The 27,472-nt window shown below is 36.1% G+C and overlaps 1 protein-coding gene across 5 annotated transcripts in view; it reads left to right on the top strand.

The window, feature by feature from the left end:
• The window catches only part of MTA3 (metastasis associated 1 family member 3), a 132,818-nt gene that overhangs the window by 65,987 nt on the left and 39,359 nt on the right, over nt 1-27,472 (top strand). For all 5 annotated transcript variants that reach the window (XM_051783138.1, XM_051783140.1, XM_051783137.1 and 2 more), the window contains exons 10-15: nt 6,013-6,087; nt 11,010-11,068; nt 13,664-13,788; nt 14,810-14,961; nt 15,456-15,678; nt 24,060-24,146. In XM_051783138.1, coding sequence (XP_051639098.1) covers nt 6,013-6,087; nt 11,010-11,068; nt 13,664-13,788; nt 14,810-14,961; nt 15,456-15,678; nt 24,060-24,146 — 721 coding nt within the window. The remainder of the gene's footprint in view (nt 1-6,012; nt 6,088-11,009; nt 11,069-13,663; nt 13,789-14,809; nt 14,962-15,455; nt 15,679-24,059; nt 24,147-27,472) is intronic.

Raw genomic sequence — 27,472 nt, 5'->3', positions numbered from 1 at the left:
CAAGGCTGAGATGTTATTTCAGGGAGTCCTTGTATCTCCTCTTTGGGGCTCCTCTCTTGCGGCAGCCAGTGGCAAGTTCACCATAAAACACGATCTTAGGGAGGCGGTGGTCCTTCATCCTGGAGACATGTCCTGCCCATCGCAGCTGTGTTCTCAGCAACATGGCCTCAATACTCATAACTACTGCCTGTTCTAGAACAGATGTGTTGGTCACATAATCTGACCAGTGGATGTTTAGGATTGTACGGAGATAGCGTTGATGGAAGCGTTCTAAGAGTCACAGGTGATGGCGGTAAATGACCCATGATTTGGAACCATATAAAAGAGTAGAGAGCACAATGGCTCTGTAAATGCTGATCTTTGTACTTTTCTTCAGGTGTTTATTTCGCCAAACTTTTTTACGGAGTCTTCCAAAAGCTTTATATGCCTTTGCTAACCTGTTGTCTATCTCTCCATCAATCTTACTGTCTAAGGGGATGATGCTAGCTAGGTAATTAAACTGCTGGACTGATTTGAAAGGGCTCAGAAAGTGCATCGCCATATCTGACTTGGCCATGCTGATCCTCATGAAGTAAGATGATCATTTTAAAGAACTTGGCAGGACAACCTAAACGTTCCAAAATCTACCACAGACCTTTTCTGCTCATGGTATCAAAAGCCTTTGTGAGATCAACAAAGGTTACATAGAAACCTTTGTTCTGTTCCCTACACTCCTCCTGCAGTTGTCTGAGAACAAATACCTGTGGTATTTGTCTGTGGTACTCCTGTTGGCTCTGAAACCACATTGGCTTTCAGGTAGAATTCCTTCTGCTACAGCAGGTATTAGTCTGTTCAAAAGTATTCTTGCCAGGGTCTTGCCAGCAAGGGAGAGCAGAGTAATACCTTGGTAGTTTGAGCAGTCTGATTTATCTCCCTTCTATAGGTGACAATAGATAATCTGTTTAATGGTTTAGTACCAGGTAGGATGTCTCATGGTGAGGTCTTTCATTCAGGATTTTTACAAGGATTTTACAAGCATCTGAAAAAGTTCCAGGAACTTTGCAGAACGCTTCCATAATTTCCAGTGAAATTCATTAACAGCTACATGGCTGACTCCCTTGGGTGTTTTTGAAAAGCGGGGTTTTCCCTCTATGGTTAGCAGAGAGAAATTTATATTCAGATAGCTTTTAAAGTGAACTACAGGGAGTTTTTTTGATATAGTAGGTGTTTGGGCAGTTTTGTAAAGTAAAGGAAATGTTTTCCAATATGTTCTAACTACACTGGTTTTGGTAGTGAAGTATCACACTATAGGGCAGTAAAGCTTTAATTAGGTAATTCTAATGTGGAGTAATGAAATGAAATGGATTCCAGAACTGATCACTGGAATTGCTAGTAGTTTGCTGCAATTTTTTTTTCTCATTTCATGGAGGGTCTTTTTCTTTCAAGGAAAAAGATTACCTCTGTTTCACCAAGTTCAAGCTGGGCTTCATGAAAAGGTTAGGAATTGAATCAAAGTAAATCCATTATTTAAGACTGGAGTTGATTGAAACATTTTCACATTAATCTCATTCTGCTTGACTCAGAGCTCATTTTTGTTTTTCTTTGCAAAATTTTATTAAAAATCTTTATTAGGGGAAAATGGTACTGTAAAAGTAGAAGTCCTTCCAAGATAGGGTGTGGGACAGTGGGAGGAGGCTTAGCAGTGTGAGCTAAGCTGTCTTTCCTTCACTTTCACAGTCCTGAAATGAAACAGATAATTGAATGAAGGTGGGAAGGGAAGGCTATTGTTTTTCTGAAGAACTGACATTTTAATAGGTGTATTATATCTGTGTGCTTAATTTTGAGATTCCCAAGGGAGAAAATGTTCACTGTACTCATGACATTTGGTTGAAAGTTGCATCATGGATGAAATAGCTCTGTTAAGTTCAATAAAGTATTATTTAAAAATAATATTTTATAGAGTTTTAGAATTGAAATTTTAATGTAAACTACAGTTCCTTATTATTTCTCATACAGATAAATGGTTCTCAGCTGTAATTGTACAATAGTTCAGGAACTATGCCTTCTAGTTAAATGGTTGGTAATATATAATATTTGTCTTTTCAAAATACCTTAATCATATAACACGTGGCTGTTTACAAGTTGAGTCCTAACACAATTCGTGACCAAGTATACCTGTGGCTTGTCTCTGGTATTTATATAGTATTTTTATTTTCCGTATAATTTCTATGTTATGTATCCAATTCTATTGATATGCATACGTTAAAATGATACAATGGAGTAATGTGTCTCCAGAATTGCTTCTGCATTTGTAATATTCAAATGGTAGATATTTGGATGATTCTAGTAGAAGCTGTTTACAATGTTCAAATTTTAAAATGTTCAAATGTTGCAATGTTCAAATTTTGAGTAGATTCCTGACACCCTCTGTCTTTCACTGAATCTTCCTTCCCAAAACACAGGTATTTTGCCATCCTCTCCTCCCAAAGAAAGAGACACACACACACACTCAGGTCTAGTAATAGTGTTGCGTAGCCTACTGAGGTTATGTTCATGATGAGTCAGAGTGCAGCACGAATGGATGTGGAGCACTAATTTATTATAGCCTCTTTTAGTTAGTACAGCGATGTTGTCTATTCTCAGTCACTTTTTTAATCTTTTGAAAAGCGTCATTTTAAAAACATAATTTATAACATCTATTTTATATCTCAATTTATATGACACTGGTAACACTGCAGTCTTGATTTAATTCTATTCTATCTAATTTGAATTCTTTCAAATATGTTAATCATTATGTAGTCTTGGGATATCTTAGTTTCTCTAGAGTAAAATTTATCTGTTCTCACTTCCCATGTAGCATTCTAAAAGTATAGGGATTTGAAAACACACATTTGGTTTTTAAGTAATCATCGAAAATAGTCCTTCGAGATTTAGATCAAGGATATATGAAAAGTGTCTGCAAGGTTATGTAGGTATAAATATGTAGCACTTAAGCAGTGATTTTCCACAATAGTACATTTATCTATTATCATCCCTCTCTTCAGTGACAAGTCATTGATAAGTTTAAGTACTCTTACATGTGTTGTAAGAGCAAGGACAGAGAAGATAATGGACTGGTAGTTACGTGTGAACTTGTTTGAGTCTCCACATAGAATCTAATGATAAAATTAAAGTGTGCACTGCCTGAGATTAAACTCAAACCTAGGCAGTCACGCAGTGATGCCGCAGTACAGGCAAGACTGTCACGTTGCATGGCAGAAAGTGGTTGGTAGCAGTCTCCTGGAGCAGAAGGGTTATGTACTACCTGCCTGAGTCATTATATCCCAGAGGAGTTGCCTTTTCTAAGTCGGCCCAGATTTGCAAGGCATGGCAGCTGCAATTGCAGCCCGCACATGATAGTTCTGTAAAGGCCAGGTTCATTTCCTTTTCTAGCAATTAGTAAGAACTGGCACTATTTGATGTTCAATGTGCAGCTCAGGTATTAAACTATAAACACTAAATATTTAGTAAGCAAGATAATTATAAATTAAATGGCGTAAGGGACTTTACCTTTTTTTAATAGACAGGAGGAGCTCATTTGTAATCAAATTACCAGTCTAGCCTTTGAATAATCATTTTTATCAGATATTGACTCATCAACTCTCTTAGGAGAGGTTCTGCTAACTTTAAGACTATCTGAATCCTAATCAACCTACACTTTATAAGCTAATTCAATTTACTTGATGTACTTCAATTATTTCACATCCCAGGGTAGGAGAATGGAAGAAGAGTGAATATTTTATGTTCTCCAAATATAACTATTTTTCTAACAATAAGACACAACTGTTATGCTTGTTAATTCTTGGTTTTTCATTATCAACGGTTTTCACAAATTTAGAACTATTACATCTCGGATATGGCAGGAAAGGCCTTGGTAACCAAGACTTGGAACTGTTCATAGAAAGCAGGAACAACTGTTTTACAGCTTCAGAAAACTGTGGAAACATACCTTAAAATTACCATGTTCATTTTAGGATGCTAAGTTTTTCTTGCTCATCTGATTTTAGTGGTCCATTCTTACCCTGGAGAAACTAAAGAAACTTAAAACTCTCCTCTCTCTGCTTTTGTAGAGTTGATACTTTTTGCTAATTTCTTCCTGCAAAAATGTCACACAGATGACCATATTTACTTTTTAAAAAATAGAATTTGATAATGAGAATACATTATCCTGTGGCTGTTCACAGCTTCATTGGCAGTTTAGAGTATTAAGTGCGTAGGTAAATGGAATAAAGGTTATCCATGCTCAGTCTGTCAAACAGGTTTTTCAAGTTGTGAATCAAAGTGTAAAAAGTTGTGAATCAAAGTGTAAAAGAATTACAGTTATTCAGTCCAAACACCATAATTATCTTTCTTTATTCATAGATGCCTACTGAGTGAATGAACATATTGGTGTCACAATCATAGTTAAAACAGATTAAAGTATTTTCTAGAGAAATGGCAAAGATAATCTGTAACATGAAGTCATTAATAAGTGTTCAGGATGGAAAATAAATATGGATATGCTAAAATGTACTAATTGACAATGGCAGGTAGTTGGGGTGGCAGCGTTCCATCTAGATGCCAGGAAGAATATGGACCTGTAAACTGAGAATCAGTTTATCTGTTACTTCACACCTAACTTGTTCTTGTCACTGGCCTTTTTTTGAGTAGATTTCTCTGAAGGCATAATTTACCTGAGAAAGTAGAAGGACTTTAGGAAACTGAATTGTGTTGCTATTTTTTAGAACATCAGCATGTGCATTTCTTACACTGTTACTTTTGAATTACATGCACATATTCAGGGATTTACACACTGTGGTACACTGCCTGAGAAAAAAATCACAGCTGAGTCTGAGTGTAAATCCCATTTCCTGAAAGGCAGAGGTGGGAGCCAGGCTCAGTTCCTCCAAGTGTCTGCAAGCAAGCAGCATGAAAAAGCAGCTATGAGCTCCTGCATGCAGGGAGAGGCAGCTTGATAAGGTGTTCCTCTGTTGTTTTAGGAATTCAACTAAAGGTGCAGGAAACTATTCTTTTGACTTAAGACATGCAGAAAGCCCCAAAGTGGAGTGAGTAAGGTTGGAAAGATAAGTTTCCACACCTGTACTTTCTGGGACTTCCTAAACATCCTCCTCACTTATAGAAAGCACAGCATATTAGCATTAACACATGCCTCTAGAAAATATCACACACAAATTAGTAACATGTTTCCAAGTTATGAAGAAAAAATGCATGAATTTTGTAAGAGAAATACTAATTTAAATTACAGAAAGTCCTATGGAGTTGAATAGACTATTTGGTGGCAGTTAAAAATGGTTGCTTAATTTTCACCCCAAAACATAGGTTAATACATTTTTATTTCACCAATGAATATGTGCACCCAAAATAATTGTCATTATCACAGGCACAAAAATTTTTGTGAAATATTCATTGTCAGTACCACTCTTGTTGCTCAGGGTAGCATTTGTCCCTCACATCCCTTTATTTCTTGATAATGGTCAAGAGTATGTGGGGATTTATGCAAAACTAGTGGTGTTGTATGAGTGACTGAGTTGTTAGGGGCCTTGCAAAACCTGTGATCTAAGTCTGGTATCCTTTGTATTTTTAAAGAGAAAAATACATGATACTTGCACACAGTCTCATCAAGATGATTTCTTTTAGTCCTAATGTTATTCTCCATCTGATACACTTTATAATAGAGACATTACCTTCTGTGTTTCCTAAAGGAAATCTGCATTCTGTTTTGATCATTTTGTTTACCATACGGCTTAAACAGAATAAATTACATTTAGATTTGGATGTGTGATAGTGTAATTCTGCATAGTTCTTAACTATAAGGAAAGGTTGTATATTATTAATAGCAATATGTGTTTGTTTGCATATGGATTTTAATGTAGTTGTTTAATACATTCAGAGTTTAGTATTTATCTCAACTATATTTGATTTTAACATGTGTTTAATAAGATGTGGACATTGCAATTTTTGGAACCACTTTAATTTTTAGCAAATGTTTTTCAGCTCCCTTGGAAGTCACTGACTAGCATCATCGAGTATTACTACATGTGGAAAACCACTGACAGATATGTGCAGCAGGTAATTTTATGACTATTTCAGCATGAACCAGTCTGAGACATTCTTAAAAAAATGTAATGATGTTAAGGCATAAAAATCTGTTTGTGTTCTTAAAAAGAAATATGGGGGAGCCTATGATAATATTTTGGGACATAGACCAGTGGTTCTGTGTTGTTCATCACATACCTGTGAAGAGCTTTTTAAGCCATTTGTACTGTATGCTGGTTTGAAGTAATAGGATTTCTGGTTCCTATTGCAGTATGGGATAAGAAGGGCTCCAGAGCAAATGCTTTAGTCTTTGAAGCTGTGCTATGGGACTGAAGGAAAAGGGAAAATACATTGTGTTAAAGTGGCTGCTACTGTTATGAAACACTTATTGGTACTCCCTGACAAAACATTACTTTGCCATTACCAGCATTTAAAACCAAAATTGAGACCATTCTGCACACAGTGGAGGTGTTCATCCTTCTGATTTGAGCGTTCAGCTGTTTGGGTTGCTCTGGAGAAGAAACATAAGATTATGTTGAGTACCAATACTGGGATACTTTTAGCAGGTTTAGGCAAAATTTCAATGTTGGTGCTTTTTATATGTTGTACTCTCTATATTTACTCCTTGGTTTAGATATATAAAATACTTTAAAGTACTCCATTTTAATTTCTGATTTAATGTTTAATTTTGTAGCTCATTCATTTGCTGCATAATTAGAAGCAATGTTATGTACAGAGTGTTGAAAATAACTTTTTTTGCTGTAATAACTACAGCTGTACTGTTGGATGGATCTTTGGAGTTGTTGATTAAGTGTGTCAGAAGGAAGATTGCTTCAGGTTGTTCTGGTTTATTTGAAAAGTGTTTCTATATCAACTTGTTAGTGTATGGAAAGTAGGGTAAAAGTCTTTTACCACATAGGAGAGTCTTGAACTATCATGAGGACCTTTTAGTTCTATGAATAATACAAATAGCAAATAATATGTTCTCTATAAAAGCATGTTTTTCTGTGTTTGTCACCATTCATTTCACTTTCAACACTTTTTTTGCACTGTTAATTTTTATCCTAGAAAGGTGCTACCAGCGGAGATTTGCTGTGCTTGTCAGATCTTAAAGATTGGGCAAGAGATTATCTTTAAGAATCAGATAAAAAGACAACAGACCTAGGTTGCTCAGAGACTGATCTTGTTTCCTGTAATTTTTTCCTGGAATACTTGCTCTGGAGGGCTTGGCAAAAGACTTAAGATTCCCTTTTTTAGTTCTCTAAGGCTCTGTTATGATCTGTTGCTACAATGATCAAGGTGTGGGATGTGTTGAGATTGCATGTCCTTTCAAAAGATTAGGCTCTATACAAGAAAAACACATGGGCTTTATGGTTATCTACAACTTGAAGGCTCTTGTAAATGCCTGTGTTTTACTTGTAACTAAGTAAATGTACAACATTCTACTGTAGAACACATCAATACACCAGGGGATTGAATGCTTTAGATATGTTCTTTCAGGGTCACATATATGATCCTCAGTAAGAAAACCAGTGTAGGCCAAATGCCTAATTTTTATCCTGGTTAATGTTTCTGTAATCTTTCCTAACAAGAGATCAGAACTTCATTGTGCCTTTGTTTAGTTTGTTGGGGAATGGTAAAAATTAACACAGGTCAATATTAATACAGTGCTTAGGGTTTGGGGTTTTTTTTCCCAAAAAGAACAAGTTGTGATAATTGAATGTGTTTCAGAGAGAAAATATGTTCAGTAAGAAAGTGAGGATTTCAGTGTCATTTTTCCCTAAATATCATGCTTGAGGGGTAGGGTGACTTGTGAAAATGGGAAGACATAAAAGGTCGATGTACCTACTTAAAATACAGTCTCTGAATCCTAGATTGATGTGATTTAATATGAAAATTTGCTTTTAATTATCTCTATTTCTTTGTGTGAATTGGATACATGATGTCAGGCATAAGAAAGATTTCCTTATCATAACTTCTACTAATTGTTATTCTTGCTAGGTAGCTAAAGCTGGTGATAGCAATGGAGGTACTGCTACCACCTTGCTTTCAGATCATCTTCTCTTCAAGTCAAGGTGAAGGGAAGATATGTTAAAGTTCTCTGAACTTGTCTAGCAAAACTAATTCAGGTCTTGAGTAAACATTCTTGGTCATACAGCACTTCTCATGACCATTACTATATATATATATATATATATATATATATATATATATATATATATATATATATAGTGTTTGAGGAAGGTGAGGTGATTGATTCCACTGAATGAAAAGTCTTCTCATTAGTTTTGGTGTTCTCCTTAAAAATCTGATTCAATACAAAAAGACTTTTACTGAGATTTCAGAAGAGGAAAAAGGGTGAACATATTTAATGGTAACTAAATTACTGTTCTGCAACAATATATAACATTTGCCTCTCATTCATTTATTTCCACTGGTGAAAACAGTACTAATTTAGGGAAATGATCAATTCTTGGGATATTTGTAAGTTGATATTCATAACAAAAGTCCTTAAAAAATACAAATACTCAGTTTCAATGCCAGTTGATTAAAAGTAGTAGAGCTCAGGTGAAAAGCTGAGTTGGTGTAGTTTGACCTCACCTAAAATGCGGTCTGTAAGACCTGTTTGAAATACTGTTGAAGATGTAATTTTTTTTTTCATGTAAAGCATCAGCTCTATTTGTTACATTGCTCCAGTGCTTTGTTACAAATTGGTGCTTTGTTTCTTGTCTAAATGTTTTCAGTTTCAACTTCCAACCTTTACCAGTTTTCATCCTCGAAATTTCAACAGGCAGGGGTTTCATCTCAGAAACTGCAACTATTGATAGTTTTCTTTCTGCATCCTTTCTTCTCACTTGGTACTTGAAAGTTGATAGGTCAGTGTGAATTTTAACATAAAAAATACAGCTTATACTGAAATGACAGTGTATGACTTTTTTTTTTAGAAGGTTCATTTGCTTTAGTAAATAAAGAAGGAAAGCAGTTGTTAAATTGCATTCCTTACAACCTCCATACCGGTATTAAAAGTATGCTAAAATTTAATTAATGTGTATATAATCACTTATCAGTGACACTACCATCAGGGCTTAATACAGCTTCCTACATACAGCTTCCTTAATACAGCCTTTACATTTTGACAGTGCTTCAGAGCTACTTTCCTCATTTCTTTCCCTTTATTGTGTTTTTCTCTTTTGCTCCTGCTTGGTGTGCAGTGAGATTTACCTGTTCTCTCTGCAGAATGGAGGAATCAGTTTGTTAGAAACCTCTGTGGAACACGTTACCTGCTGACTGGCAGTTTTACATACTTTTTCTGGCTGAAAACAAATTCTGTGTTGTTGGGTATAACATGAAAGAGAGACAGGTATGGGAACTCTGTGGCTTGCTGTAAAGCAGAGAGAGAGTTCACCGTTGAGACATCCTCTGCAGGCAGAGCAGACTGTGTTTGCATTTTTGCTGTGGGCCTGTCGAAGGTAGAGAAGTGTTGCCAAGCCTGGCACTGGGGAAAGCTGCAACTGCACAGCAGTATTAATGGAATTCACTTCTGTAGCTCCAAACACAACCAGTCACCTGTGTGGGGCAAAAAACTACCTTTAAAAAAAAAAAAAAAAAAAGATGTGGGGGAAGCCTATTTTGGAGATAAACAGAAAAGGGCTCTCACATTGCATAGGAATTAATTAATGATGGCATGGACTGCTTAGAAGTCTATTTATCATACATGACTCCTGAAAGGTGCAGTTTTTATAAATGAGAGTTTTGTCAGTGGATGGCACAGAGGCAACTTTCTGAAATGGAAAAGAACAGCAGGTTACATGGGGAGGCTGTCTCAGACTACTGGTCCAGTAAAGCTGATTAACCCTGTTACTGACTCAGGCAAGAGACTCTCAGAGCAGAGTTGTCTGATGATACTGTTCTCAAGGTGAGAAATATAGTCCTGGATTATAAATCTTGCAAAGACTGGATATCAGAAAATACGTGTATTAGCAGAGAGGAGAATTGGCTGTTGTAGGAGAAATGAAGGACTGAATTTTAATTACCTAATAAAGAAAGGCAGGTCGTATTGATTTAATTGTGCTGGCTATCAGTGTGTCTCCCCCTTTTTTATCCTCTGTAATATAATTGACCACGTTTTAACTCCTTTTCTCTCTACTTTTTTTTCAAGGGAGCAGGAGTAATGTCAGAGTGCAGGGAAATAATGTTTTTTTCTTCATCTTTTATATACAGACAAACCTGTAAACATCTGAACTCTGTTTTGCTTGTGCCATTACTGAAAACAAATGCCATCTTAGTTACCTGTATAATATATGGTAATAACTAAAGCTTCTCAACATTTTTGAAGTTAGTAGGACTACCTACAAGATGGTTTGAGTTTGTTGCAAGTATGAAGAAAGTAATTATTTAGTAAATTCACAGACTATCTTGGCAGTAGCGTAGCTGTCCTGATGTGCCTGAGCCACAATTTTAATGGCATTTAACAAAAGTAGGTATTTAGTTATTTCTAGCAGTCAGTGGACTTTACTGTTCCTTATAAAATACCAGCCTCAAGCTGGACAGAGTGCACAGGATGTATTGAGGTACATAACTGATGGGGAACATACCGTGTGCAATTTCATTCATTTATTTTCTACTTAATTCTGCAATGAGAGTTAGCCACATTGTCGTACCTGTTTATGTAGATGTAATTTATGTAAATTGTAATTCTTGTTTTTACAGTTTTGTTCTCATACGTGGGGCCTGTGAGTTTTACTGGGAAGGACAGTACAGTATAATTTCCAACTAATAATAAAAATGGAGAACTTTGTTTTTCATGGTTTTCATCTTGTAGATTTTTATGCTTCTTTTGGAGGCTCTTGTGAAATCGAAAAATAGAAATCATTTTAAGATGGATTGTGTGCAGTATTATGAAATCTAATGCTTTAATATAAGAAAATATTTTAATGTGTTAATTTTTCAACTAGAAACGTCTGAAAGCAGCTGAAGCAGAAAGTAAACTGAAACAAGTATACATCCCCACCTAGTGAGTATAACAACAAAGTCAGTTTTTTTGAATAATATACAGGTAAAATCAAAACTGTAACATGGAGTTATATGCATGGTAGTTTCATAGTCATCTTTATAATGGTTTCTTTCATAGTATTTGTTATATACAGAGATATAATGGTAGAAATTCTTGTCTTAAGTGACACCTTATATCTGACTGAGCCATTTGTCCATGACCTGCAAACTGCCTGTCTGGAATGCTGAAAATTTTTACAAAGGTGATCAAGTGCTATCTGTGGGCTGCTCACAAGCAAGAAGAACCCTATCATTTAAAAAGCATTTTTTTCCAGAATAATCTCTTCCAAATCTCTGTAGCTTCATATATGTGTAAATACTTCAGATTTCTGTAAATGCAATATTTCAAAATAGAAACAGTTGTTAAAGTAGTTACATAAAACAAAATAAAATCAGATACTTTTACAGTTTTATCTTGTGGATAAAGTCTGTTCTTCAATTGGAGACAAGAGATGTTCTGGCTGTAAATTAAAGGTAGCACACAGCCCCAAATCTTTCACCTTTGCACAAATCCTATTAATGCAATCTTGTTTTTTTCTGAGGGGTATTTAATCTGGTTTTTTTAGATTTAAAGTCGATGCTATATCTGCTTTTGTTAACATATAGATTACAGAAACAAGATATAATCCCTCTTTCATATTCATAATTTCCTCAAGATTATAAGAGGAGAAAGGATTACAGTTGACATTTTTTTAAGCTTTTTGTGGATATATTCAGTTTACATATATGTGAAGTTCCTGTTATGAGTGTTTGTATAACAGAAGACTGGAATACCAAAGGAAGTACTTTACAAGGCTTTTTGATGACTTGTATAAATTGCATACAATAGAGTTTCATTTGCGTATTTCATACAGATTTTTCTCTCCTAAAAAGATGTAATAATACAAACTGCAGATTCTTAAATTCATTGTTTGAATCTCGTGTCTGATGAAATTTTCAAAATTTCTGTGAGTTTTTTTCAAAACTGTGAGTTTTGAAGCTCATGTCTCTAATAAGTGGCACTTTGAAAAAAAGCTGAAAACTCTAGTATGAGTGTTCCATAACCTCTCAGAGGAGTGGCTGCTTTAGGAAAACCATATGGCACTCAGTCTTTGCATAATCTTTTTCAATTTAATTTCCATGGTCTGTGTAGAAAATTTGGGATTTTCACCAGTATGTTCACTGTAAGGACTAGCTGTATTGGATGACAAAGTGTGTTTTGAAATGTTGGATTTTCGAGTTTTTATCTTACTGCTTGTCTTTTGCCTCCATTTCAAGACAAAATCCCTAGTCAACAGTAAGAGGGTGATAGGACTTCTCATGTCTTGGTAACTATGCAATCTGAGGTGGTGGATCACTAACTCTGTTTCAAGACTGATTTATTGCATTTGAAATCTGAGTAGAATTGATTCTCAGAACTGAGTACCTTTTTGAACTTGATCATTAGGTGTTTCCTGTAAATGCAAGGTTCTGTGCTCAATACCAGAGAGTCCCTTTCAAATTCATGTCTTTTCTGAAAGGTAACTTAGCAACAGATCATAATGTGGGAGACTTAATCGTCTCTCGATCCCTTCTCTTGTACCTTGAGCCCAAGGTACTTGATAAAGAGCATGTAGGAATTGTAAATGTCTCTTGCTGGATATAGTGAAAAAAGTGAAGGCAGGAGACAGACTGTTGGCATTTGAAATAGAGACTTGATACAGGAAAGGTTTCTTCAGTTAGTCATTTTAACTAATCTTGAATATATTTTATGCTACCTAAAGTAACAATTAATCATCTTAGGAATCAATGTATCCAGCCTTGCATTATATTGAGAGTAATTAACGTGCACGAAGTTGAAGCTTTGAAAATACTGTACTTAACGTAGTGCAGAGTATATTAATTGTCTGAATTAAATGACCTGTGAAGTCCAACTTCTGTGAAGTATTAGTAGTTACAATAATTGCAAGAATAATAAAGTATAATAATATTTAAAAAGCCAAACAATAATATCCCCAACCAGTTATTGAGCATCTCAGAGAGAAAGTAGTTTAGAAAAGAACCTGGATAGAATAACTTGGTATTATATGGGAAGTTTTGCCAGGATTATAAGACATTCACTTTTACTGCAGTTGGTGGGAAGGTGTGTACTTCTGCTTGAGACAGGAAGTTCTTTGACCCTCTTCTAGGCTGGACAACCTTGTCATATTATAGGCAGTGTTACTGGTCTTGCTTGCTATACTTTGTCCAAAGTCTGCCTCAACTTGTAAAGCCTTGTCTTTTGACTAGAACCACCTTCTTAAATTCTGTACTGGGTCAGACTTTTGTCAATACTTTGACCCTGAGACTTGGTCTTTTACTAGCTTGCCGAGTAGCTGAGAACATGGGACCACATTAAAGGTCTGTAAATTGGAGTATCAAAGCAGCTCTTACATATCAGGTCTCTGAAAATACTAGAGGAGTACAAAAATTAGTCTTGCTTAGAGCAGATTTTATACGTGTGTCAATAGACATCAGAATTACAGAATTATATTGCTTGTTTTCGTGTTGACTAACCAGTTAGTAAAATCATTTTTTTCCCATTTATTTTTATTTAAAGCAATAAACCAAATCCCAATCAAATATCCAGCAACAGTGGGAAACCTGCTGCAGTCAATGGAGCAATGGGAGCCTCTTACCAGGCACAGGCCCCAGTAATAGGTCGGGCTTGTGAAAGCTGCTATAGTAAGTAAATATTTTTTTTAATAATTCAAGAGTTTAGGTTAACTTTAATATGTGCTGTTTTCTAAAAACAAATGCATGTACTCTTGTTTGCATGTTATAGAGGATAAGTTCCAGTTACTTGTGTGGCAGAAATAACTTTAAAGTTATAGCTACCTTCAGTATATAAATTAAATGTCAATATTCGAATAGACTTTATTTTGTTCTTTTAACAATTCAGAAAATACAGAAAGATTGTTTTGTAATATGATGGCACTGATATGTTATTCCTTTACCTTCAGAATGCTAGGATGAAAGGGTTTTGAGCTGGGTTTTTTTTGGTTGGTTGGTTTTGAGGTGTCTTTCCCCCCTCTGTTGTTGTTGGGAGGCAGAGGGAGGGAGTGTTGGTTTTTTCCTAGTATTTTGTATGTTTCTGATAATTGTTGTTTTACTTATTTAAATAGCAACCTTCAACAGAGGTTTTGTGAGAGTGAGATATAATAAAATCCAGAAATTGAAAGAATTGAAAAGACCTGCTGTATAAGAGTTCCTTGCTTATCATTCCTATGGCTGCCCATCTCTTAAACAACAATTAAATTAAAAACATATATTGTATGTTAGTTTTGTATATTAGTTTTTCAAGTCATATTTTTTAAAGAATAGTTTTTTTATGAAAAAGAAAAAAGGTTAAATTAATGTGCCCTTCTGGGTCTCCAAATGCACAAGATAAAAATACGTACACATCTTCGAGGTCAGTAGAGGATGTGCTTATCCTTTTTGAATGTGGATCTTAATTTATAAGTATTCAATTTGCATGACTTGAGCTTTTCCAGAATTTCCATTTGGAGTTGACTTCTGTGGTGCTTTTGTAAAAAATAAAGCAACTAACAATTCAAGTTTTTCTTCTCCACGTCAAATGTATTAAACATTTATCTGTGCAATGCACTTATATTTTGGCCATATTTAGCCATCTATTACAGCATTTGGATTTATTGTAGTGAATGTAGCATGCACCAGTTCACCTGTGCTCTTTTCTCCTCTTTAGCTCCACAGTCTCACCAATGGTATTCTTGGGGCCCTCCTAATATGCAATGTAGGTTGTGTGCGTCCTGCTGGATTTATTGGAAAAAGTATGGTGGCCTGAAAATGCCTACACAGACAGATGAAGATAAACTGTCTTCCAGCCAACCTACCGAGGTAGGGCTGTCTAGATAAAATTTGAAACATAGTGATTTCGCAAGTCTGCTGTGATTTGAATGTTTAGTGGAAAGGGTTTTTTATGTATGTGTTCAACTTTGGTTAAATAAAACTCAAGTTGTTAATCCTTTTCTTGTGTTTAAGTAGAACTGTAAAGTGCGCAGGCCCTGCCATGTCTTTATTTGACTAAGCCTTATGTAAACAAACATCTGCTTCATGCATTTTTGGTGGACAAATGTCATTTTCTCAATCAAATGGTGTGTTATGTATGAAATGTTAAATTGATTATACAATATCTCATCTAGAATGGCATTATGTATCCATTCTTAATATAGTTCTCTGCTCTGTGTTTTACAGCTTCCTACTTAGGCCCCAGATTTTTGTATAGTGCTTATGCATATTATTTGATTAACCTTGAGAATTTCTCCAAGGTGTGGATATTTTAATGCTGTAATTCAGATGTACCTGTTATAATTTTTTGTTTCTTTTTGTAGGAATCGCATGTTAGAACTCACATGTCCCGGCAGGCCACACAGGGAACTCCAGTTCGTAACACTGGAAGTCCAAAGTCGGCAGTGAAAACACGTCAAGCTTTCTTTCTTCACACGACGTGTTGGACAAAACTGGCCCGTCAGGTCTGCAAAAATACCCTCCGGCTGCGGCAGGCAGCAAGACGTCCCTTTGTCCCTATTAACTGTGCTGCCATTAAGGCAGAATGTAAGATGTTTTTTTAATTCTTAGTTCTGTGTGCTGTGCTTTCCACCCATTTTTGTCTTTTAATTTTATTTTCTTTTTCAATAAACGTTTCTTGTCTATACACTTTTGCTTTTCATTTTTTTTTTCATTTGTCCAGCATATCACCTACACATTGGATTTCTGACTGCCTTGAACAGATTTAGGCTGGGGAAACATTTCAAATTAGTTAAAAAGGGGATAACTGTTACCTCGTTCCCTTAAAAAAATTACCAGTAACAAAAGTGGGTTTAGGAGGGGGAAATCAATGCCATGACATAAAAAAACATGCTTCCTACTAGGCATTGTGAAAGAAGTTTGCTTTTATATTGTTCATTTATTCTTTCACTGAACAGAAACTATAGATCTGTACATCTGTTTTTTCTTAGTGAGTTGGTAAAAGAATCAGGAGATGGGGATTAGCTCAGTTGGTCAGAGCATGGTGCTGATAAACCAAGGCTGGGGTTCGATCCCTGTATGGGCCATTCACTTAAGAGCTGGACTTGATGTCCTTGTGGGTCCCTTCCAACTCAGAATATTCTGTGAAATCTGTGAAGAATTTCAATGGGGTGTGTAATACAGCTCCTTGTCACTATGATGATCAGATGACGGTGATAGCCATGTTTATTATTACATCATAATTGCATCACTTTGGTTTTGTCTATTCCAGTTTTAAATTTTAGTTTTAAATAAAATTCTGTATTATACTTGTTCTTTTTATAGTGAAAATACAAAGAACTGATGAATTCGCTAGTAGTATGACAAAAGGATATGAGTTATTGTAGATAGCAACAGTAAGTCTCCTCATCTGCATATGTGTGTTAGTTCTGCTGCGAAGTCACTGAATATTTCAACAGCTTTTGTATCTATGCTAAGCACATTGTTTAACTGTTCATGCTGTCTGGTTATGTGTCCCAGTCTTCCACAGATATGGTTCTTGGAGCAGATGCTTGGTATTCCAAGATGAGCCATGCTGGCTCATCGTACTGTCAATTGTATTAGAATTGAAGAGACCTTTTTAGAATATAAAATTTTATAACATGCTTACTAGGTTAACACCAAATGTTTTCCCAGCATATTTAACTGGGATGCTGATGATGTCAGTGTTGATTATAAGAAATTTACTTCATGGAGGCTTAAAATCTGATTTTGAGTAATTATTTTCCTTTTATGTGTTTTAACATCAACTATTATTCACATGCAAACTCTTCACCTGCTTCTACAGGTATCCCAAGCTTGGTGCATATTTCTCTTCATTGTCCTTATCTAATTTTTTAGTTGTCTTTTTGACCATTTCCTTTCTTCTTTTAAACCTATGGAAGTCAGGAGCAACCTTCAGATTTAAGGAAACTATTCACTGTGTGAATAAAATGAGTTGTAGTTCATGGAAGAAGTGTGTCTGAGGGTGGACTAGGACTACATTTTTAATTCTCAATCCAAAGTAAGAGTTACTTTGTGAGCATTATACCATTAAATTTCTGTTTATTCTGATTCATGGAGGAAAACTTGTAATTTACTTGAACCTTGACTCTTTTTGTCCATATCCCTATTTCTTCTTAATTACTGCAGTAACAAAACTCAAAAGAAGAGGAAACCTTTGGTTAAGGAAGAGAAAAAATAGAAGAAAAAGGTTTCATTCAATGGTTAATCGTTATACTATAACAAGTGTTAAATACACAGTTCAACTTTTAAAGAGAGGAGTGAGAAACTGAGCTTTTCAGCAGGACTGGCAGTATCAGACTGGCAGTGCTGTGAGTGCTTCCTCTTTGCTTCTTTGAGAGAAAAAGTACCACATCAAATTAACAATGAGCAGAAAGATTTTTTTTTTTCCCTGTAGTCTCTGTCTTTCATTATTCTTTTTACTTATAGCAGTTTTTGGACCTTGCAATTTGTCTTTTTGTATTCTGATGCTTTCTGATTAGACCTAACATAGACTGAAGAAAAAAAAAGTCACACTTGTCAAGGCTTTTTGAACACAACATTAAAATAATTTTCTAATGGTGGAAACCAGATTATACCTCAACTGATATAACTCACTTTTCTCTGTACACACACAGATATGCACAGACACATACATGTATTCTGTTTCTGGCAATCTCTCTATTTGGAATAATTACAGTGCTCTTACCGGCATTGTCATTGTCATAACCTTGGTCTAGTAAAGATTAGTAAGTAAGTAAATAAAAAGAATGGTTTTGTAGTTTTATTCCTATACTTATATCTGGTGACCTCTGCTCAGTGCACTCTGTAGATTTTAATGTTAGAACTAAATAGTCTCTCTTTTGCTGAGAATGCCCTCAATCTTTTTCTAAGGTAATCTTGAAGCAAGTAATTTAAATTTAGATTTTTAAATGAGATACTAAATTAACAGAAATTATCTCCTATGCTGAATTGGCTGAGTAGTTACAATATTGAATGAGTATCTGTAAGTTACAGATATGCTTAGATAATAACCTGACCAGAGTAGCAAGTCACTCATGATGTGATATGGCATGAGGTGGTGTTGGGACATTCAAGACCTGATTTGGAATTTGTTTTCCAAATTGTTGATGTGCTGAAACTTGAATCTAATGAATGCTTTGATGCTATGTCAGACTCACCTGACGCTTTGTGTGTGCCAAACCAGTTCTTGAAACTGTAACCGTTTCCCAACTTTATTGCATTAGGCACTATAACAACACTAAGAAACCATAAAACCGGAAGACGGAAGGATTGGTAGGGCACTTATCCCAGCAGTTTAACAGGTTTTATGCCACCTTAGTCTTGTGCAATTTGTTGAAGTGCCAGGTTGTAAATGAAACTAATTTCCAGTTCTGAGAAAGACTGTCTGAACCAGCATGTCAAAACTTACTCATAAAATAGATAGGTTTTTGCATTCCACCTGAATGCATCTGCAGGTACTTCTTTTGTCTCAGAGGAGCATGGAAGCCTCTGAGAATGCTAACCTCAGGCCCAACCATCTCTTAGGCGAAAACAGATTTCGACAGAGCATTTTCTGTTATTGTAATTCCACCCACATCAGCTCGCTCAGCCCACTGGCAGAAAATAAGATCCTATTCTGTGTTCCTTATTCCCTCAGTGTAGAGAATTAGATTTTTCTCATTAATGAGCCCTGTAGCATGACCCCTGCTCAGATGCCAGCAGGAGGTAGTGGAGATGGTGCATTTACTTCCCAGTTGAATCTAGGAATGGCCACCAGGAGGTTGAGAAGGCACAGCACCTCCGGCTAGGAGCACAACCCATTATGGAAACTTCAAACTTTGTTTTGCTTGAACTTAATAGACTCTCTGTAGTTGTTGACAATAAAGTTGTCTGATGGATTTTCAGGAATAATTAGAATTGGTGAACTGCTTTGCTAAGAGGAAATTCTCATGCTTTAAATCTCATGCACTACCTACATTTTAGTTTGAATATATTGCATGTTTTTTAGAAGGTGAAGCAAAACTATCCTGTCTGTGGAAGGTCTCTTAATTAGAGGAAAGCAAAGGCGGCATTGTTCTCGACAGTCACTGGCAAGATTGGATCTGTTCCCAGCTTACAAGCAGGTTGATATGTGCCTGGTAGTGAGCCATGCATCTGCAAGCATTATTACTTCAGCACAGGGATATTTTGATGGATTTTTTTATTCCATTGCTTGGATATAGCTTTATCAATATAAATATATGTATTAATTATAGTAATTTAAATCTGGATAACTACATGCTATGTGCATAGACATGATTATCAAAATGTTTTCAGTGCATAGTAATATATTATCTGTATAATATATATAGTTATTTGGGAATGGGTATACTGTTCATGATGAAAACTTATAACTTTGAATCTTCAGATTTATTAACAAGTTTGGTACACAGTACTTGCTTGTGATCTAGTTTGATGAAACAAAGACAAATCAAAACTAAGTAGAATATGCAAAATGTTCCTGATTTGTCTTTGTAAGCATAGAGCTTATATTTTACTGACATAAAACTACCCATTCATCTGAAGTGAGTAACATTTATGGGTATTGTTTCACAAACTGTGTTTTTCATCCTTGATTTTGATAGCTGCAGAAGAGCTTTTGGCTGCATCTAGGATAAAAATATTTTCTCTCCGTTATCTTTGAGTACAATTTGTGCCAGATTTTAGTAGCCAGGAAAATAATGGAAAGAACACGCTATTTTTTACTAAAGTTTTTAAGAAGAATACAATCAGGGAATACGAAGGGCACAGTTCATTCATTAGATAACCAGAATTTTGACAGAGGGATGATGAAATGTCAGAGACAACTTGACGGTGTCTCTCTAAGAGACCTACAAATTTGTTTGAAAAAGGAAATTGTTAAAAAAATACTTTCAGATCTAAAAGCACAACCTCATTTGATATCATCTTCTTCATAGCATTCATTATTTCATTCACTTTTGTAATACCCACAAAAGTCATTAGTTTTCTAGGTTAAGAACTTGGTCTGTTCAAAACCTCATAAAGAATGTTTCACACTGTGGTTTGTAATGTTTGTAATGTTGTTTCCTGGAGTTTTTCTGATAGTACTGTGTCTTCTTTAGGGTTGTGGTGCCCCAAATTATGTGCACTTCAAGATACAGGTTTCCCATAATTTTAGAGAGTGCCAACTTCATGAATTCTCTTCTGCTTGGTCATGGTGTAGAACCCATCATTACGTGTGTGCTACAGCCATTTTACCCCTTAAGAATTAATTTACATGTGATGTTTGATGGTGATGATATCAATCAGTTTTAGCTTTGATTATGCTCAGAAATTTCTTATCAGGAAATTTTAACTCTCTAATCACTTCTTTTCCTGATGTTTTGTATGTAGAACAGCACAGATCCTTTGAAGATTACATAGACAATTAATTTTAATAACGTACTAATCCCTGGAAAAGAACTTTTACCCTGTAACATCTGGGAAGCAGAGGTCTTTGATGACAGTTTGTTAAAAGCTCATTGAAATGCCAAGTTGGATGCCAGGTCAGCTGCATGTGTACATGTCACGATCCCTTCAGAGGATCCTGGCAGACCTATGACACTGGCAGTTACTGGTTTATAGGACGTGTAAGTAGGAGGGGACCCCTGGAGGTCTCTAATCCCACCTCTTGCATAAAGTTCATGTGCTCATGAGCCTTTTGTCCAGATGGTCATTATGTACCTCCAAGGATGGAGGCTGCCTGACTTCTCTGGGCAGCTGTCCAATTTGTTTGATCAACCTCCAAGTAAATAATCTTTTCCTTAAATCTAACAAGTTCCTGTCTCCCAGCTTGTGACTGCTGCCACAGAAAGCAGTGGTAGGTTACCCTATCCCTTCTTTACTCCGAGAAGGGTCTGGTTTGGTGTCTCTCTGCTCCACTGCTAGGAGAATGCAGGGGGCAATCAGGTCTCCCCTCATACTTCTTGTCCCAATGCTGACCAGACCCAGTCCCTTGGACTCTGCGTATGTCCTGTACTCCAGCTCCCAACCAGATTGGGGACTGTCCAGTAGATGAATGTGGTCCAGTGTGTCCACATCTCTTCTGCAGTGGGGATCCCACAACTCAGCGTGGAGTCTGGCTGTTGTTTCACATGGACTGAGGGGACGGGTGACCTCCCTGGCCCTGCTGGGTGCGCGTGTGCTCATAAGGCCCAGTGCGCTGTTGTCCTTCTTGAGGCAAGGACGCACCACTGAGTCGTGTGAGCACATTAAACGTTTTCCCCTTTGCAAGGTCTTTGTTGGCTCCCTTGATGTTTCCATATTTAACTGTGTGCCTCTATTAATAGTGCAACCCTTTTGCCACTCTGCAGACCTACTTATGAAGAATGTTATCACATTTGCCCTGTTTTTGTTCTCTTGAACCAAGACTGTTTAAGCATTCATTAAACACCAGAAGCATATGTGCTCAATGGTTTGCTTGGATGAATTCCACCTGGTCCTGGTAACTTGTTTTTATTCATTAACCAGTTCATTTGAACTGTTTCCTATGGAGTCTTTGATGTGACACAGTTCTCATACTTTCCTCATAAAATTATTTTGGAAGTGATCTTTAAGTGCTTCTGTAGTGAATGCTGATGCAAAGAATGCATTCAGCTTCTCTGCTGTACCTTTGTCTTTCTTGAGTATTTTCCTCACACCTTGATCATCTCCTATTGCTACAGGCAGTAGCACACTTTCTGCTTTTGCTGTGTTTGAAAAACATGCTATAAAATATAATACGCCTTTTTTAATAAATACATTTTTTCTCTTAGCTTCCACTATTTTGCTGATTTTACTAAGATTTTTATTGCATATGGATGCTCATATTTGATTTTAGGACTTGTTTTTTATTCAATGGTTTTACACTTGAGAGTGATGCACAATCTAACTTCTATGGTTTTCTGTGTGTTGTGCATAGAAATCATAAACTTTATTGGACTTTGTATGGGAGTACCATATTGTGGATCAAAGTTTGCTGCTGTTAAAAGTACTTAACAGCTTTCATAGATAGGTGTGCTTTGTGAACATGCTTTACCTCAAGCATGGAAACTGTGCTGTTTTTGCAGTCTGTATTCCCAGTTACCATATTAATACATCTCCAGGATTTAATGTCTTTTTTTACAGTGAAGACACATAGATGGAAAATGTTCTTGCTAATTACTTCTTAGGCAATGTTTTGGTATTCTCAAAGTAACTATAAAATACTATATAGCCTGTGCTTATTTTACTGAGGGAGTCAGTGGAGACACATTGTTCTACTCTGTCACTTAAAATATTTCAGGCGTTAAAAATATTAAAAATATTCAAGGCACCAGGTTTGAGCTTTCCCCCCCCCTATATAATGGTATATTCTGTTATTAAGAGAAAATAATAAAGTGCTTTGTGTACTCAGCATTAAGGCTCTGGAAGCTTTGGGCTGCCCAAATACCAGTTGACGTTTCCAGAATTTCAAGTAGTTTCCCAAATATATTGAAGTAAGCTGTTCATTGTCTGCTGCACTGAAAACATCTCTGAACATCTGCAATATTTATTTCAGTAATTGTCTGTGGATTCAGAACCTTCATGGTTTTTGCACAGAGCTACATAAAATATATTTCCCAAATCTTTGTTCGCGAAGCCTAGCCATGACATAAAATATAAGATTATAAATAATTCTACATAGTGTCTTGTCTTCTTCCTGTGACTGTGTACTTCATCTCATGTACTGGAATGAAGCAAACGTGAGCAGTTTGATAAAACACAAGGTGGATTTGCAATTAGAATCTATTTATAATGTGTACCTCCTATAAAGCTTGTTAGGAAATGCAGATCTGCATGTGTGAAACCTATACAAAGAAAAGAGTACATTTAGGTAGGTATTTGTGGGAAGTAATTCCATGTGAGAGAATTCTCAATCTACACAATCACCATATGAGTGCAGTTTTGTATAGAACAGAATACCTCTATACTAGGGATACTGGAAAATCTATATGGGGATTTCTTATGCGCTCTTGGAAGAAAGATAAACCCAGTCACTCTGAATAACTTAAAAAAAAAAGTATATTTTCAGTAGTTTTGGAATTGTTTACTGAAACCTAATGCCTTGTAAATTTTTGCCTTAAGTTGATTGACTTCACTGTCTAAACATGAACATCTTCATAGTAACACTTTATGTTTGGGACAAACATGGAATCTCTGCTTGTGTATTCAGAGTACCTTTAAAGGTGTAAGTTCATAGTAGTAGCATTAAATTTAAGGCATTTACTGCACTGCTAGTTTTCATGTACTTTGCAGAAAGTTACAGTCTTTGAGACCTTTGGGGTTTGCAATACTTGGTTACAACTGGCCACTTTGTTCAAAAGTTTACCATGAAGGAGTTGCTTTGTTTGGTTGATTGTTTTTTTGTTTGTTTCTTTCCCAAGCCATGATAACCCCTGTGTTCAGTTTTACTTATTAGACAGTATATGAATCACAATTATGCAAGTAAGACATGACAAAAGTCAGTAGTGCCAGCTTTGAATCCTTACCTCTGTATTGCTCCATTTAGAGACAAAGGAGCTTGTAAAAAACAATAAAGAATTGATGTAAATTGCTTTTAATCGCTAGAGCTGCATTTCATTTAGTACTCATGTTTTCATCTGTGTTTCGTTTGCCTAGCTGGCTTTTCATTTGCTTTGTAAGCAAAAAAATGCAATCAAAATCGTGTTAAAACTTACGTTGACTTAAAAAAAAAAAGAATAACCATAAGATCACTTGCATGAATGAGAACATGTCCTGCCTTTAAATATCCTTCATTATAAGTATTGATAAAAAATGGAGAGTATGGGCTAAAATGAAAAAAGAAATTTGTGTCAAAAATGCAAGACAGAAAGTGGTCGGTGTGTCCTAATTCTATTGGTAATAGTAAAAAAATTAAACTGAGTTTTATTCTTTAAAATTCTCAGATGCAGATCGACATTGTGAACTTTCTGGAAATCCTCTGAAGATTAAAAGCACCAGAAAACCACTGTCATGTATCATTGGGTATTTAGGTGCGTATCTGCCTCCAGAGAATAACGAACCAAACCAACATTCAGTGTGTACTGATGCTTTATAATCCTATGTTCATAGAAAGGGGGATTTACGCTTTGAGTAACAAGAAAAAGCTCTGAAGTAAATAAATTAATAATAACGGTGGTCCACTATCAGTTGCACAACTGCATGATTGAACTTGCAGGGTGTAGGCAGAAGTTCTGCTGATACTGGTTTAAAGTGTCAGAGTGAAATCTGATCTAATTTGGCATGTGAAAAATAGTCTGGTGGTCTAAATGAAAAAAATAACTGCTCAGAGGGGAGATATTTAATATGCTCAGTGCTACTCTAGTGTGCCCCTTGAATCCAATTGCAGTACTGTATATTTAAAAGAAGGGCACCTCAGCCACACCAAGACAGCAAGCTTGTAATCTGATGACCTAAATTTAAAAGGTGCAATGAGATCTGTACTGAGATCACAGCCAAGAGGTCAATGAACCCTTAAGTTAATGAGGAGAGGAAAAATTCAAGTAATAGTGATTCCTTGCTAAAACAAGTGAAAATCATACTCTTTTCAAGGAACTGTCGTTGACTATTAAATATTTACACAGTCATATAAAAATTGTGATAACCCAGAGGCTGTTAATACTCAAATGAGTATAGAAATCAAACTATTGATCAGAGAAGCAGTGAATAATTCTGCTGTTAATTCCATTCTGCAGAATTGAAGCTGAATATAGAGTTCAGTCTAGATGTTTTGCTCAAAATTAAATCAACAAGAGTTTTTTTGTACTAGAACAAAGTAAACAGTCTCTTGCCTTACTGAAACAGAAATTAGCTATTTATGTAGTTACATCTGCTCTTCTAGAACATCAATTTTATCAAAATCCTAACTTCAGAAAACTGTATAATGAAGCATTAATGCCACTCTCAGTGAATTTTGATCCCTCCTGCCCTAGAGTTTAAGAAAAAAGCCAGTGATAATTTCCTACAGGCATCCTGGCTGTATATCTTATCTGTGCTGAAAGGACTGCTTTGGTTAACTTGGGGGAGCTGTGGTTGTAAGGGGGGAAGCTGGACAGGAGATAGCTCATCCAGTTGACCTGTCTGTGCAGCCAGAAGAAGAAATGGTAACATGGGTAAACTTAGAGGACCCTGCATGTTTTTAATGCCTTGTGATTTAGTCATTGAGGGAGCATAATGCTGTAGGCTTAATGGGAGTAAATGGATGAACAATATCAGACAGCATTCTGCGCACTTAGGTGAGTGTGTGATAGGAGATTAACAGTGCCAAAATATACCAGGTATCTGTAGAGTCTGCTTAGCATTTGACTGTATGGGAAGTGAAGGTATCCCACTACAGTTGAAGGCAAATAACGTGTTGCAGGGATATGAAGCATACCCAGTGCAGTTGAATACATCCTGAATACATACTATACTGAATTAGCTCTATAAGAATGACTAGAAAATGGCTTTTTTCTTACCATTTAACTTTGTGGATTTTTTTGGTTTGTTTGTTTTTTGTTTTTGTTTTTTTTTTTTGTTTCATTTGTTTTGTGGTTTTGGGGTTTTTTTGGTCTTTTTTGGGGGGGTTTTTTGGGGGTTATTTTTGTTGGTTTTTTGCGTGTGTGTTTTTTTTAGTTTGTGACTTTTTTGGTTTATTTGGAATTTTTGCATGTTTCAGCAAACAAGTAGTACTTGAATTATTTTTCTCATAAAAATTAGTATTAAATATCATGTCATAGCTTATACAGGAGGCATTTGTTTTCTTTTTAAAATTCCTCCCATGCCATTCCCACAGGCATTTATTGGCATACAGGTAACTGTGTGACTCAGGGCATTACTGTTTTCAACCTTTCTGGTAATGCAGAGAGGATTTCAGTGCCCTGCACATCCTGGGTTATCACTTACTTTATCCCTGTTCTGCTTCTTGGCTGTCAGTTCCACAGGTGAGGCAGGTTGACCGTTAAAATTAAGCCCTGCCCACCACAGAACTAGGGCTAATCCTCTATAATCCCTTCAGTCATCACTGTGCTTACCAAAACAAATCCCCTAAGGTGAACCCCTGGCTAATTAAATGTCCTTTGTTACCTCCTAGTTATGAGGAAACCAAGCTAAGGTTTCCAGCTGGGATACATGTTGAGGAGATGAGAAGAGATAAGAGAGAGGTGCAGATGCTTAAGCACCTCTGGAATCCAGGATGCTTATTTAAGTGACTCACTAGGAGACTTCACCTTCTCTTTGTTTGCTTTGAGTTTTTTATTTTTTTTAGTCGACTGACATGAGTGGAAATGGGAGAGCTTTTTAGTGTTGTTATAGTTATCCATTTGTTTGAGGCTGCAATCTGGTAATCTGATCCTCTTAATTGGTTTCCTAATATGTTGTTGAAACATTGCTTCTTACTCCTGTCTTATTTTTATTTAAGAATGTGGCCAGCTGATTATTTGTTATGTAGGTAAAGGGATAATTTGGGTAATTTGGATGCTATAGTCATTTCTCTTGAGTTAGCAAAAGGTGCAGGTAGCTAGAAGATTTTCGGTGAATTACTAGGCAAGAGAACAAGGATAAGAGCAGCAGGAATTAAAAGACGGATAATTACAATTATTCCATAATGCAATTATACAATGGGATAATATAATTCAGGTGAAACCACTGAAATGCCTCATTACCCCTCTCAGATGTGATGAAACATCTGGTTAGGAAGTATTTATCCAAGGCATGAAAATATTTGAAGTAAGTCTATATGTAGAGGAGGAGCGAGTGTGAGGTGTAAAGACCCCAAAGGAAGGATTCAAGTCCATTGGGAAGTGTCCTGGTTGTTTAATTAAGCTCCTTTTTGGAACTTAAGTGTAGAGCTTGTTCTTGCTGCCTTCCTCTACTGCAGAAAGAGAAGAGACAGCCTTTGTGGTAAACTAATGGAGGATTAGTGACTGCTGAACTAAGAAAAGTAGAAGGAAGGAAATGCATCCTGACTCAACTGTTTGCTCATCTTGAAAACATAAAAATGCTACTCCTATATGCTGCAGATGGAAGGAGCTTGAGTTCTCATATGTTGACACAGCTGCTTGGGACTATTGTGGCTGCTGCTGGAACTCTTTTGCAAATGAAATTATATTTTAATGGTGTTAGCCTTGAAAATTTACCATTTCCTTCAGAAAACTGGAAAAGATTGCCAAATGAACATTTTAGAATCCAAATTCCAACCGTCTACAGCAAATGGCACAAGTGTTTCTATTTCAGTTTAAAGTTTTGCCTTAACCATCAGTAATGTTCATAACATTAAGCATGCCTCAGTTCCCATTTCAGTAAAAAACCAAAATACAAGATTCTTGTTCCCTACAGCAAG

Source organism: Manacus candei, unplaced genomic scaffold (genome assembly GCF_025592945.1).
Source record: "Manacus candei isolate 608988 ecotype Guabito, Panama unplaced genomic scaffold, ASM2559294v1 h1tg000017l, whole genome shotgun sequence".
Classification (NCBI taxonomy): Eukaryota; Metazoa; Chordata; class Aves; order Passeriformes; family Pipridae; genus Manacus; species Manacus candei.
This window is presented reverse-complemented; position numbering and strand designations above follow the sequence as displayed.